Source organism: Anas platyrhynchos, chromosome 5, assembly GCF_047663525.1.
Source record: "Anas platyrhynchos isolate ZD024472 breed Pekin duck chromosome 5, IASCAAS_PekinDuck_T2T, whole genome shotgun sequence".
Taxonomy (NCBI): Eukaryota; Metazoa; Chordata; class Aves; order Anseriformes; family Anatidae; genus Anas; species Anas platyrhynchos.
The window spans coordinates 66,532,384-66,547,030 of NC_092591.1; the positions used below are offsets into that span (position 1 = coordinate 66,532,384).

The 14,647-nt window shown below is 37.2% G+C and overlaps 2 protein-coding genes across 21 annotated transcripts in view; one reads left to right on the forward strand and one right to left on the reverse strand.

Moving 5' to 3' along the window:
• Positions 1 to 1,031, forward strand: part of BMAL1 (basic helix-loop-helix ARNT like 1) — a 50,107-nt gene extending 49,076 nt beyond the window's left edge. For all 18 annotated transcript variants that reach the window (XM_072039451.1, XM_072039449.1, XM_038180317.2 and 15 more), the window contains one exon: positions 339 to 1,031. In XM_072039451.1, coding sequence (XP_071895552.1) covers positions 339 to 499 — 161 coding nt within the window. In that variant the 3' untranslated portion in view covers positions 500 to 1,031. The remainder of the gene's footprint in view (positions 1 to 338) is intronic.
• A 342-nt stretch (positions 1,032 to 1,373) lies between these two features.
• The window catches only part of BTBD10 (BTB domain containing 10), a 29,537-nt gene continuing 16,263 nt past the window's right edge, over positions 1,374 to 14,647 (reverse strand). For all 3 annotated transcript variants that reach the window (XM_027462245.3, XM_027462246.3, XM_005027551.6), the window contains 7 exons: positions 11,010 to 11,203; positions 9,300 to 9,585; positions 7,149 to 7,251; positions 6,262 to 6,382; positions 5,015 to 5,212; positions 3,968 to 4,078; positions 1,374 to 2,483 (listed from right to left, as the gene is read on the reverse strand). In XM_027462245.3, coding sequence (XP_027318046.1) covers positions 2,173 to 2,483; positions 3,968 to 4,078; positions 5,015 to 5,212; positions 6,262 to 6,382; positions 7,149 to 7,251; positions 9,300 to 9,585; positions 11,010 to 11,203 — 1,324 coding nt within the window. In that variant the 3' untranslated portion in view covers positions 1,374 to 2,172. The remainder of the gene's footprint in view (positions 2,484 to 3,967; positions 4,079 to 5,014; positions 5,213 to 6,261; positions 6,383 to 7,148; positions 7,252 to 9,299; positions 9,586 to 11,009; positions 11,204 to 14,647) is intronic.

Consider the following 14,647-nt stretch of genomic DNA (forward strand, 5'->3'; position numbering starts at 1 on the left):
ACTGTGCTTTGCTAGCTTACTTTGTATTATCATTTTTGAAGCAGCAGTTGGATACCTTTCTTTTCTTGCTGACCTGGTATGAATTAGCTGAATGCCTGACCTGCTTTTTGTGAGCACTTTTACATAACTAGAGATGAGAAGGAAGGCTCACGGACCTGAGAAGTGCTCTGGCATGCGGGTGTCAGTTGTATCCCTGAAACTCTGCTTATCAAACATGTTAATACTCCCCACATAGTTGAGCCTGGTCAGGTATCGTACTTCAAGTCATATGGCAAGTGACTATAGCAAGTGCACACAAAAAAACAACTTTTGACAACTTACTGCCTTTATATTTACAGGGGAGAACTCGCATATAGGCATTGACATGATTGACAACGATCAAGGATCAAGCAGCCCTAGCAATGATGAAGCAGCAATGGCAGTAATCATGAGCCTTCTTGAAGCAGATGCAGGTCTTGGTGGCCCTGTGGATTTTAGTGATTTGCCATGGCCCTTGTAAGTGGTGCACCTTGCTTCAACATCCAAATATCAAAGTGCATTTATTGGTGGAGTTCTACAGTCTGTGAAGCTTGTTGGATTGAGAAGCTTTTATGTATGAATTTCATAAAAGCCATATCAGAATGCAATTCATTCTACCACATGTAACTTCAGACAAAGTGGAATAACCCGCTACAGTGTTGTGTTGATTTGGTTAGCTGTGTATAGCTTGCAATACCTGTATATTTTGGATTATGTTGTTTGATTTTTTTTTAAATCACTGTGCAACTCACTGGGATGAGTGGTAGCTTTTATATGCAAATGACCATTTCAGATGTATGGTGTGTTTTTACACTGCAAAACAGTCCCCATGTGGATATTTCTTATACTAATTGTACCATAAAGCTGTTTATTCTTTCTTGTAAGAATCCTTTACTATAAATATTGTTGAAGTGTAACGTATTAGACAGTTCAATATTTTTAAAATAAATGTTTCCCTTGTTCTAAGATGGAGCATTTACTTTGATAAATAAATTTGATAGAACCCTGCTGAAGATGGATGCTAGCAGCAGTTGCCTATTTATCAATTCTTTAGCTTTGGAGGAAAAAGGTAAGAAAAACAATGCCTTACATGCACTTACAGCATTTGTCACTATGATAAATTTTACAGAGAAGCTATTACTTGTCAATTACTATTTCAACCAAGAGAAAAACTTAAAAGAATAAGGTGAATTAAGACAGTCTGATAGTGCAACAGATTTCTTTTTAATTTTAGGTAATACCTGTTTTTCACTAAGGTGGTTAATATTAAGTGATCTCCAACCACCCTGAGGGAAAAAAAGCACTTTCAAAACTCATCTGTATACATAATCTCATTCACAGATAATTCAAACCCATTAAAATAATGGAAATTTTATTTGCATGAAAAACTTGTTTACAATCATCAATAAATGAAGAATGAACCATTTGCATTTTCCTATTTCATGACACTTACGAAAAATTTAGTAAATAAATATTTGTGAACATATTAAGGTAAGGCAAAATTTAAGATAAAGCCCCTATCCCTCGTTCACAGCTTTTGAACATGGCTCACACTGCAAATAAGTGAAAAAAATTCACTGAAGAACAAGATGTTACATGGGTAATTGAATCATGTCCTCAATCCAAAAACCCAATGGTAAGTAGTTTTGTGCTCAGCCATATACAATAACTTTAAAAGGGTCAACCTATTCAGAGCAAAACTATTTACAATTAATACTTTTGATAGAAGCACTTTGTTAGTATTGTGCAATACTTTTATAAAAATGGCTTGAAATTCCATTTATCAACCATTTGTAAAGTGCTACTATCAATTCCAATTCTGCATGCTAACCCCAGTGTAACAATACTGAAGTACACTAGCCACCAGTATCCCATTGTTTTCAATGGGCTTAAGAGTGAGGACAGTCCAGTGTACAAATAACCAATGTCACAAACCTACTGGTAAACAAATACATGTATGTAACTGTAACTCCTGGATGTTTTAATCTGTACTCTCTCAAAATAATCAGATACTCCCCCTGGACTTCTAAAAGGTCCATACTGCAATATCCTAAACACTGTTACACAATGGAGAAAACTGGAATTGCAGTGTAATATGAATTGAGTACAGAGTCACTTTAAAGTAGCATGCTTTTGTTTTCATAACAGTCTAGATCAGAGGAGGGGGTTTTGTCCTTCAGTATCCATCTCACTGTTACTAGGTGGAGGATGAATAGGCAGAATATCCAACTCATCTACTTGGGGGGTAGGATGCATTACCACAAGCTGGTCCTGGGGTATATCTGCTGCTGCTGCTGCTAAATTTGTGATAGATTTGCTTTTCACACACTGAAAGTCAACATGCCGACTCTTTCCTTCCTCCTTCTCCCATGACATCCGTATAAATGGCCTTTGGACATAGTTGTAAATCACCTCTGGCCTTCCACCTGGTCGCTTTTTCACTTTCTCTTTGTATGTAGGGTAACCTATGATACAGAGTACAGCGTAAGTTAATATTTCCTGTACTGTCTGGTTCGGGGTTTTCTTTCACACTCACAAAAAGCAGTATGTGGAAACAATGAAAGTTAGCAGTTCTTACTATCAGCATCCTGCATGGAAACATTCAATTGTGTTGTTCTTAATGTTATCTAAGCAGGGACAACATAGAGACAGAGGCTAAAATACCACAGAAACTGTAACGAAAGAGATTAACGCTATTGATAATGTCGATGTTGTCATAAGACAACTCTCCAAATTTTACAGGCAATGCCAGTTGCTTTTTCTTTGGACCAAAAGTGTCAGGCTGTTTTTAATATACTAATCTGGAAAGCAAGAAACAAGATCTCAAACATAGAGAGCAGTGTTGCTCATCTGTGGTTTAAATTCGCAAGCAGAATCTTAGCACTTTCGTCTCACATTCAGCCCAATTCCTGCAGTTCAGAAAATACAGTTTTAAACCAATTAACAATTCTGGTTATGCTATGTTCATTCATGTCACCTCTCCCCCCTGCCCTAAGTAATTTTCATTACTAGGAAGTTGCATATTACTGTGGGGTACTAGCATTACAATTTAGTTAAATAGTTGCTCTTCATCTAAAATAAAAAAAAAATGCCAGCAGAAATAAGCTGGTGTTAGCCAGTGTTACAGACAAAAACAGTTCTTGTTTAGTTTAATGGCATGTCAGTCTGAAGGCTTGCACTCTGTTCAGCTGAACTTATTTTTAAAGATTGCAAGCTGTTAAAGCATTTGCTTTTGGTTGGCAAGTTACAAATGTAACCATGACAACTTGGTAAGTGAATGCAAAAAGCCCTTCAAATTACAAACACCAGATTTTTAAATATTTGGGCCAACAATCAGGAAGAAAATGAAATACAGAGCAACCCAGTTGTTATATTCACAATAAAAATCTAAGACAACTAACTGTAGTTGTTTTTTGCCAGGCCAAAGCTGAAACTTTACAGATCAGCATCCTGAATTTACAGGACTTTTATTTCAGATTAGTATTTCTTTGCACCTTAGTGATCCGTTTGATAGGTTTGTATTTCCTGACAACATCTACCTACAACTTAATTTTTTTTTCATTTCAAGCCCTGAAAAAAGCACCAAGCCAAGAACAGAACAAAGCTGTAAAAATGCACCGTGACTCAAAGTACAGTAAGAACAGAGAACATTCTGCATGAAAAATAAAGGGAAAAAGACATTAAATGCAGCTGTAAGACAGGAGAAACCACCCAAGTTACTCTGTAAGCAGTCTAGCAGATAAATAAATATTACAGGCTCATGACTGATCTGCAATCAGGTTTTCCAGCTGGACCAGTTGTTTATTAGGTACCACTCCCCCAGCCATTTTATCATCTAGCCTCAATATGAAAGATGAATCACTGTTTCTTTAACTATGCAGATGATCATCAGGTAAATACAACAAACCTGCTTCCCAAAGAGTTAGTTTGTAAGCAATACTTTTCTTACCTTCAATGCCCAGTCGGATCTTCTTGAGTCCTCTTTCCTTCAAAACAGATTTGGCCACATCTCTATTTTCAATGTATTTGAAGAATCGATACAACTTTGTGCTGTAAATAACTAAAAATATATTTTAATTAGGAATAATTGTATTAAAAGATTATATTTCTAATCCTACAAACAATAAGATCTCATTGCCCTGCTCTACTCGTGTAATTCTATTTCAGAATGAAGGGGAGAGACTTAAAAACTCCTTAAAATATCCAAAACAGAAATCAGAGAAAAGTAGCCAAAGGCACTGTGAAACTTGTTGGTTTTGTGTTTTATGTTTTTTTCCCCTATTAATTTATCCTGTTTCATACCCTTTTTTTTTGCTGGATTTAGGAATATAGTAAGACAATTCACCAACCACATTGTATACTCTATACTCTCAGGCCCCTCCACAGAAAAGGACTTCTCCCCCAACCCCTCCAGATGGAATTCCTGCAGATATTTTAGTTGGGCCGCGCATTTTAGGTGGGGCTGTAGGTTAGCATCCTCCATACAGCTTAAAAGAGACTTCTAATAAGATCTTAAGCTATCCGAGTACTAAGGGTACTTCAAGCTCCTACATTCCCCTCAAAACTGAATTTTGAGTTTTCACATTGAAGAGATTTCTAGCAGCAAGGACACCATACATCCAGGGAAGAACACAGTTCACAGTGCTTTAACTGATCTATAGCTGTAATTCTTACACTTCAAAATATTGACACCCCTCCCCCCCCCCAGTTGCTCTCACACAATGACTCCTACCCATCTTTCTGAGAACTTTCTGAAAAAGTATTTCTTTCTCCCCTCATTGACTGGTATTAAAAGTTATCTCCTCTTTTTAATTAGACTTGAACATAGCACGCAACATATGCTTGAACAAAGGAAAAAAGTATGAAAACTTTTGTGAAGCATTAAAGATTTTGTAAAGACTTTGTTAACAGTGCTTATGTGTAAATAAGTTGAATGAACATGTTGACTACTACTACCATAGAGGTGGCTTGGTGGAAACAGTGAAAATAAGCTTACTTTGTGAATACTCCTCTCCCATTTGTGGAGGATACTCTTCATCCCAGTCAACAACATCATCATCTGTCAGCACAACAATGTGGCACTCCCTCTCACCACTTTGGGCACTGGCTACCATTAATGGGAGAATCATTTCCTCTAGATAAAACTCAAATTGTTTGCGAGCACCATCATTTGACAATTCATGCATGAGAGCACCTGGAACAAAATTTTAAATAGCAGACATTTTAAAGATCGGTAAAGAAATGAAGGCAGGAGCAAGGAACACAGCAGTTCTGTTTACTGTGTATTATTTACTGCAGACATCTGTAAAGACACTGTTAGTTTATTAGTTTGTGTAAGATCAGAACTTTTTGAAATTTTTACCAGAAGTTCAAACTGATTGGATTATCCTGCAGATATTAACATTCTGTTGGGTAAACACTGGCATGACTTCACATAGACCTCCTTAATGTTTTCACTACCACTAAACATTTGATAATTATATGCAAGACTCTTGGGCTTCATAAAAGGAAACACTATTTCAGCCAGTTGTTAAGGAGAAGCACATGCAACCCACTTTTCATAAGAATTAGCTTAAAACTAAAGCCTCTCAAAATCCTCCTAGTATCGCCTGTGAAATCCTTCTAAGGGCAAGGTGCACTGAATGTGACTCAGCAGCCAACACGCCATGAGGCTGCATGTTATCACTGGGCACTACACAAATAACACGAGATCCCAGGAACCAAAGACACACCAGTTCATTTTAAACATTGGCCAAAGCTTTGCCTGTGTTCAGGAAGAAACAAGCTGGACAGTTGCTACATGCTCAGATGAGCCTTACACCTTCATCAAAGCTGTAGTTAAGCTAGCAACACAGCTTAATTCTCATAAGCAAGGAGGTAAGTAACTTACCCTCTCTTCTGCAAAAAGATACTATTTAACATTACTGTATTTGTACTGCAAATGAATCAAAGAAGTTTAAACTTGTTAACCTTCCATACCACCCACCATAACAGAAAAATATTTCAATATCTGATATCCAAATATCTAAACCGTTATTCTTCACAAGCTGCACATCCATCACCTTTAGAGCCCTATTATGTAAGAGAGATAATAGAAGATTGTATCTTGCTCATGTAGTATCAGACATGTTCCTTACTTTACTAAAGGATACAATTCAGAATTAATCCATGTTTAGTCTTAAGTCTAAACATGTAAGTCATTTATTTTTATTTTTATTTATTTTTTTTAAGTTCCATACTTACTGAGATCTCTGCATTTAATGGTACTATACTCAAAAGAGATACAGAGATAGTCACATGCTTCTCTCAATTCAGGAATTGATATCCCATCAGGACAGCGTATCACTCCAGTCTTGTAGTAATCCTGAAGTCATGCAGCAAACAAGCAAGCACAAATCACTTAAACATCTACTGACAAATACATTTCAGCCTCAAAAAACAAATTATTTCTCCACAATAAAGCCCCGTAAAAAGAAACATACAACTTAATGAATATTATTGTCCTCAAATTCATCAAGTTACTCAGATAGCTGCTTTCAGAGCAGTAAGCTGTGGTTAAAGCAATTGTTTAAGCAAAAACTATTAAGAGAAATCATTTTGGTGCATGTATGATGATTTTTATATATATACACTTCACTCAGCTGTTGCTGTTCTACTTCCACTGACGAAGCAGTATAGCATCTCTATTTCTTTACGCAGACATGTAATATGTAAGGGCACATTTTCTTCTGAGACTGAAGTTTGCTTTTCTCCTGTGGCCTGAAGTAAGTTAACTTCCAGTATTGTATTTTAGCTAATTTTATCACAAGAAGGAATGAATAGAATACATCTGAACTAGGTGAACTAGATGCATAGAAGGTAATTAGATTTCTGACAGTCTGTATTTTTTTTTTAAATCGGTTTTATGTATTCACCCTAGCTGTCACATGCATGTACCTAAAAACACCTAAGAGTGTTTTCATGTCAAACAACTTCCCCCTCTTGAGAACAATACATAAAGTGTTTGTTCCATCCAATAAGTCCAGATACGTAAGTAAGACTAAATCAAGAACTTACATTTCTTAATACTTACAGTGCTTGTGCTAACAATACTTTTAGTACCTGCCTTTTTTCACTCCATAAAAACTCACCAGAATAGCACGAAACACGGTAGACCCAATTCCTTCAGCAACTTCATACTCTCCTTTTTCATTAGGACGTGTGAAGTTATGTTCTCTGCCTGATCCAAACATCCTGATCAAAAATAAGTAGTTAGTTATGTTACTATGTCTTTGCTATGCTTTTTTTTTTTTTGTGAATCTGTGAAGTTAAACAACAGAAACTGCACTCAAAAAGCAAGGAATAAAACCAGCCTATTTATGTACATACAGTTTGGTTTGTAATTAGCAAGACTACTAGAAAATAGAAAGCTCAGTGGAATTCTGGAAGGAGTAGCTTTCTTCAGCATTAACTTGCCAATATCATTTGATCATAAGAGTAGTCAGAGCAAGCCACTTCCTGACAGTTCCAGAGGCTGTGGGAGAAACCCCAAAAAAGCCTTTTTGTCCATTTGTGGTAGGTGTTGCAGTAGACCAGACTCTGTTGTGGAATTCTATTTAAAAACACCTGAAGTAGTTTAAGAAATAGAACCAAGTGTTCAAGCACATGCAACTCACTACAGTTTAATTTAAGGTATTTAGTTAATTCCAAAATTAAAAATAACATTCTGATAGAAGATGAACAAATAGATAAAACAAATTCACTTTTTTCACTTAATGATTTGACATGCATTTTCTGACCACTTTTCAAGCCAAGAAACATTTTGGAAAACAGCAGTCTAACAGGATACAGGCTTGAGGCAAAGAATATGTTCCTATTTTAGTTACTTTTACCTCCTAGTGCACTTTAGTTAAGCAGTTCCTGCTCAGTGTCCTGTGAACTGACACTGGGGAAGAGTGGGTTTATAAATAACTTGCATTTTAGAACACTATTTCCACATTTTTATTAACCTACTTGTGAATTAGCAGAAGATAAAATAAGCTTGTTCCTTGAACCAGTCCCCAAGGGAGAATAACAGCAATACACGCACAAAAAAATCTACTGTATTAGCCAGCACTACTTCCTCACACACACACAGAGCTTTGGCTGCACATGAAAAGAGATACTGTTTCAACACATGCTGATACACCACCAATTTGTTAGTCTGTATAGTTTTTGTGTGTGTATATACACACAGGCACATTGTAAGTATGCAAAAGCCTTCCATAAATTATTTAATGATTGCTTCAACTTATTTCCCTTTATTTTTTATACAGAACAGCTTTTTTGTCTCTCTATAACTCTTCCCTCAACTTTCCACAAAACAGGGAACAAGGTACCATTTATCCCACATAGGGGTTTTAAACAAAGCATGAAGTTAGTTCATTGTATATACTACCTGTGCCTTGACAAGTAGCTTCATATATACATAATTAAAATATGATTATATCCTTTTGGACTGAGAAACATCCAAAATGCTTGCTTTTTTTTTTTTTTTTTTAATAAAAAAGCCAAATCTAAAGCAACACAGGCAAAACAAGTCTTTCTTGCTGCAAGTTTGTAAGCATTGCTCTCTACATCTGGATAATGTGAAAACAGTCAGTATCCAAGCAAGTATAGAATCTTCTCCCACGTAAACATGTTAATAAGTAGCTCATCATAGATTCTATAGGAAGTATTGGACACAAATATGTGGACTTTCATTCAACTACTGATCATTTTAAACATTAGTTCTCTTTGCTGAGAGACTCTGACGTGTTATACCGACAATACTCATTTGATATTCCCCTTTCTTAAAAGCATTTCAGAAGATAAATCTGTTGAGCTTGAATACTGTGCAGATAAGCACATTAAAAAAAAAAACTTCAAGTTTTCCTCCTTGCTGCTTTTGAAAAAAGTTATATGTTCATGACTTTGTTTTATGAAACAACTAGGTTTAAAAACAGATAGCATGAGGCAGACTCAATACAGAAGTGATACCCGGAAAGACAGAAGGAAACGAATATCATTCTCATATGAAATGTTAATTTACTTATGATATCTCTAGGCAATATACATCCACTGACATCCCCACCAAGCAGAGAACTTTCATCTCTTTTTTCACTTAAAGACCTTTACAAATGTATAGTATCAAGTGTTAGAAGATCAGCTGAAGCAATGAGCTCAACTGCCATTTAAATAGTTTTAGTACCTTTAAAAAACACACATACAAAATGACTCTCACCTATAGTTAGATATTAAGGAGAGGAAAAAAAGATACAAACCTGCCCAACATTGTATTAGGCTGTGCAGTGAAAATAGAAGGATCCACAACAAATCTGGTGTTGTCCACTATGAGTGTTACCCGTTCAGAAGTTCTTACATTCCGAGCTCCTTCTTTTCCATTTTCATATACAAACACCATTTCTCCACCAGCCTTGCAGCTCCCATCTGAACTTGACTGGCTACTGTTTCTGCTGCTGTTCACCATGCTAACAGTGGAACCATTAGGTGAAGTCTTTTGAGGACGAGGGCTGCTTGGTCGAGATGAACTGTGATCCTTTTCTCGATCTTAAGAGGGGAAAAGGTGGGTGGAGAAAAACAAAAACCAAGAATTATAACTTCACATAAGCACTAAGCAGTTTGTATCTTTCCAGGGACATAACATGCCAAACTGATAAAAACTCAGTTAAAGCTATTCTAGTTAAAGAAGCCATCAAAAATTGCTACTGTCTAGATATGAGAACACAAAGTTTCTACTACTTGGTGATGACAGAATGGTTTGGGTTGGAAGGGATCTTTGAAGATCATTTAAAGTCCAGCCCTCCTGCCACAGCCAGGGACATCTTTCACTTGATCAGGTTGCCCAAAGCTCCACGGAACCTGACCACAAACTCTTCCAACAATGAGATATCTGAAACTTCTGGGCAATTTATTTTACTGCTTCACCATCCTCAGTGTGTTTTCGTGTGTGTGTGTGTGTGTGTGTGTGCGCGTGTATTCTTCCTTATATTCAATCTAAATCTTCCAACTTCAAGTCATTACCATCTTGTCCTGTCACTATGGGCCTTGGTAAAATGTCTCCCCCCGTATTTCTTTTAAATTTCCTTTATGTATTAAAATGCTGCAAATACGGTCTCCCTGGAACCTTCTCTTCTCCAGGCTAGACAATTCCAGCTCTCTCAGCTGAACCCACTCTAACAGCTCCACATGTTTCTTGTGCTTGCAGCCCCATAGCTGAATACAGGACTCCAGGTGGGACTTCACAAGGGCGGAGTAGTAGGGGAGAAACCCCTTGACCTGCTAGACATGCTTATCTTAAGGCAGCCCAGGATACAATCAGTTTCCTGAGCTGCGAGCACACACTGCCAGCTCACATCCTATTTTTTACCACCTGTATTCCCAAGAACTTCTCCGGAGGGCTGCTCTCAATCAATGCATTACCCATACTGTACTGATATCAGCGATTGCCCCAACCCAGCTGGTAGGATCTTGCAGTTGACATTGTTGAACCTCACAAAGTTCACATCAAACCACCTTGTCTCCCCAAACTCTTGACAAGAAAATTTTTGCATTCTGGTATTGAAAAAGCAAATCAACATAGTATTGGAGCTATGCATTGCAGTTTCTGTTTAGTGCTATAGGTTAAAGAAACAAATCAGTTTTTGTCACTTCATTAAAAAAAAAAAAAAAAACAAAAAACTCTCTACTTCTATGTAGTCAAACCCTACCAAATAAACCAGAAATTTAGTCTATTCTTTTCTTAGGAAAACTAGATCAGATCATTCTTGAGATTCAAATTAAATACAGTCATAACTTTTATGTATTCCTACATGATGTTCTAGCAGAAAATGGTACTGCCAGCCCACAGCACATCTAAGAAATCTGAATGTTGTGGCATCAACAAAAATAACGCTTTTTATTGTATTTCTTTAACAAAACAGTAATTAAGCTTAAAAAACATTAATCCTGAAACATTATACATATGAACACACCAGAATGGTACTGTCTTGTTGGTGAAGTAACATTCCTGATGCATGGAGTGAGCTGAGATTCTGTCCTTTCATGGGATGAGTCACGAGATCTGTCACTTGATCTGCGTCTGTCCCTTGATCTCTCATGTCCACCACTTGCCCCATGGAGGCTCATTTTTGTACAGTCTATTCCTTTAGCAACACGAGATGAGGTGCTGAAAACAGAAGAAAAATGTTCAGCATTTCAAAGTTTCAGAAACATTTTACATTTAAATTCTAAAGGCATCCAGAACATGTACATAGAGTGTAAATTGTGAAGATTAATATTCACATCCATTTTCTTTCTTTGCTGTACTCATATTGACATTTGCAAATGTAAACAATGGTCTGGAACATCACGACAACAACAAGAATTAGCTGGTTATTGCTCCATGACCTACGAAGAGAGATGCTGCTTGATCAGATGAGACTACCTGCAAACCTGCAATCACAAAAGTCCCTTCCAGAAGAGGTTACTCAAATACAACTGAATATGTTATTTAACAATAAGAGCCAAAATCAAGTGCTCTAATCAAACAATGAAATCAAAAGTTAGGGGTCATTTTTTTCAATAAAACCTGGTTTGGAAAACATTTCTCAGAGCACAGGCTCTTAGTATTGAGTTAGCTTTTTTCCTCCCATTGCAACTTGCCCTTTTTAAAGTAGACCAGCCTTTAACTAGTTAATACGTCAAGACACACCAGCCAGGAGTTTCTGTGCATTCTTTTTTTGAATTTTCAGTTACTCTTTGAAGGAGCAGTAACAAGTGATCACAACTAATACAGCAAACATACAAATTATATTGTTAAAGCTAAGACCTACAGCACTGTCAGTAACAAGCAGGACATTTTTTTTTAAACTAGCAGATTTTAATTTAATGGTTTAAGATGTTTTTGTTTGTTTTGAGACTGAAAATGTTATGTTACATTCCCTATATTAAGATACTGATTCTATTTTGTAATTAATTAAACCTATCAATAAAACCTCTCAGTTTCAAGGTTCACTACTCTCAGAAACTACCTAAAAATTTAATAGCATTTTGCAAAAGCTATTGCTGAATTTTATATATGCCTTTCCTTTGTACTCTTAAATATGATTTCCTATCAGCAGAGCACAGACATCTGTGTCTTTGTACCCCACCAGAATTCCTAAACCACTTCCTTCGCTATCTGCCTTTCAAGCACAGATGTGACAATGTTCCTCATTTATGGGGCATGTGCTTAACTGAGAGAAACTTTCCCAAAACCTCCGGTACTGGGCAACTGAGACAGAAATGCAGGCAGCTACAAGATTTGACAGGCAAAGACAAATCATCATTTCCTACAGGATCCTCAATGTTCCACTTGCCTGCAGCCTGTGAATCACACCATTTACCAAAAGACCTTAAACATGATTGCTAGGAATGCTGTAGCATTCAAGAACATGAAGAGGTAAGAATAAGGCCCTAGCTAAGAAGAAATTTTTACCAGTATGAACAAGCAAGCTGAGCAGAATATTCTATTTTTAATAGAATAATTTTGTTTCTAAAGTCGCTTTGAAGTAGGACTAGTCCAAAAAGTAAGCATCGAACTCAACATATTTCAGCTTTGTGTTTCAGTGACTGATAAGAGGAAGAACATAAATGAGAACAAAAAACCTGTAACAGATCTTCATTTTACACCGGTGCTAAAAATGGCCCAAAATGAGTATTAACACAATGCAATGAATAAGAAATATACCTCTCAGCTGAGGAACACAAGTTTCCTCCCACACCAATTGAGGGAAAGAGCTTGATAAAGCAAATTTGGTGCAGACAGAATGTACTGCAATACTGTTTCCTGCCAAGCTTAAAATATGTTGCACTAAGACATGCATCTTTAAGATGAGAAGTCAGCCAAAGGTCTATTGAATAAGGAAAAACAACTGCAAGACTTGCTCATGGCTGGAAGTGTTCAGATTTTACAGTCTAAGAATTAAGATCCAAACATTTTTATGTTTGGATCTTAATTTAATTTTAATTAAATTAATTTAAGTTTAATTTTCAAATTAAAATAGTATTTTTCACAGGACCTACAACACTATTTTGAGTATATAAAGATGTATTTCAGCACAGCTAATCCATTTCCTTACTTGTTTTGTTCCTTTAAATTCTGTATTATGAAAACAAAATGTACAGAAGTTTGCAAGGGTAAGATCTGCTAACCTCCCTTTCAAGGACCATCAACAATTCAGGAAAATCTTTGTACCTTTCTTTCATATTTACTAAAGCATACAGAAGCTAACCATTTAAATAGGTATGAAATATGACTCCAAAGCATCAGAAATGAAGGACTGTAGCTTATAATTAAAATGTAACATGAACCCAAAGTCTGAATGCTGTTTATATATGATTAATTAATAATTACACTACAGCTAAACTTCAAAAGAAATAGTCACACACTTAGGAAAATTCCATCTCACCTACACCGATGGGGTCAGAGCACGATGTGCAGATACAAACCAGCTACCACACTTGTACCCAGCAGTACTGCGGAGAATATCTCAGCAAACCCAGACAGAGCCTTTTGTAACAGTGCATTTTGATCCTAGTCCCAGTATTTTTAACCATGTTGTGAGGAACCTGAGTTTTGCAGGTGCCAGATTTTATAGCATCTAAGTGCATGCCTCTGTTTCTCTGCAGCTGAAGTGCTCTAGTTTCTTTAAGGGACATATGCTAGAAAATGAAACCAAACCGCTGTAAGGACAGGTAAGCCTATCATGCATTTTGGCAGAGCTGACACGAACCACCCTTTAACAGAGATGACAATTGGAATGTGTTTCTTAATCCAGAAAAATATGTGAAGACACATTCCTCTTAAATTGGTGATTCAGAGTGCACGTTACAGTGGGATAAGCCCAGGTTAATAATCTCTTGGCAGGAGCTACGAAAAACAGGTGCTGCAGGAAGTGGCACTGACTCAGTCGGCTTCACGCTTCTTCCTCATCCATGGTTGCGCAAGGGACTAAGCTGGTGGCCACTGTCAGCCACAGCCCCGTGCTAAGCCTGGCACAAGCCTGGACACAGCACCTGCTGCTGCCCCCAGCTCCGTGGCAGAGGCTGTGAGCCAGGAGGGCAGGACCCTCTCACCTACCCAGTCATTTCTGAGCCTGGCAGAGCAGCAAAGACTGTTGAAGAAGAGTTTTTGAGATGCAGCCGGACACGCCTTCTATGCTGCCCGTGTCTCCCTTTAACGTACAGGTTAGTGCTGACTGTGAGCTAGCACATTACCCGCTAGCCAGGAGAACGCCATGCAGAATGCAAGGCTTTCGAGATCCAAGCAGTCTGGTTCGAGACATCACTGAACCATGAATCTCCCTCCACTCATCTTAGTAACAGCCATTTTCAATGTCAGTCTTAAATCTCATCACTGTTGAATCACAGTACACAGGAAGAATTAAATTAAACGCATTTCTTTGATCCACTGGAGACACATGTGACAAAAATTTGAAGTTCTACTTGCAGGCAGATAAATACTACCACTGAAGTACAACTTTGCTCTACAGTAAGTTAGGCAACTAAACTGAGTTTAAATCTGAGCAAGGAGAATGTAAAGGAAGGTGTGGGACCTAGCATAGCAGAAGAGACACTTACTGGCTTTAAT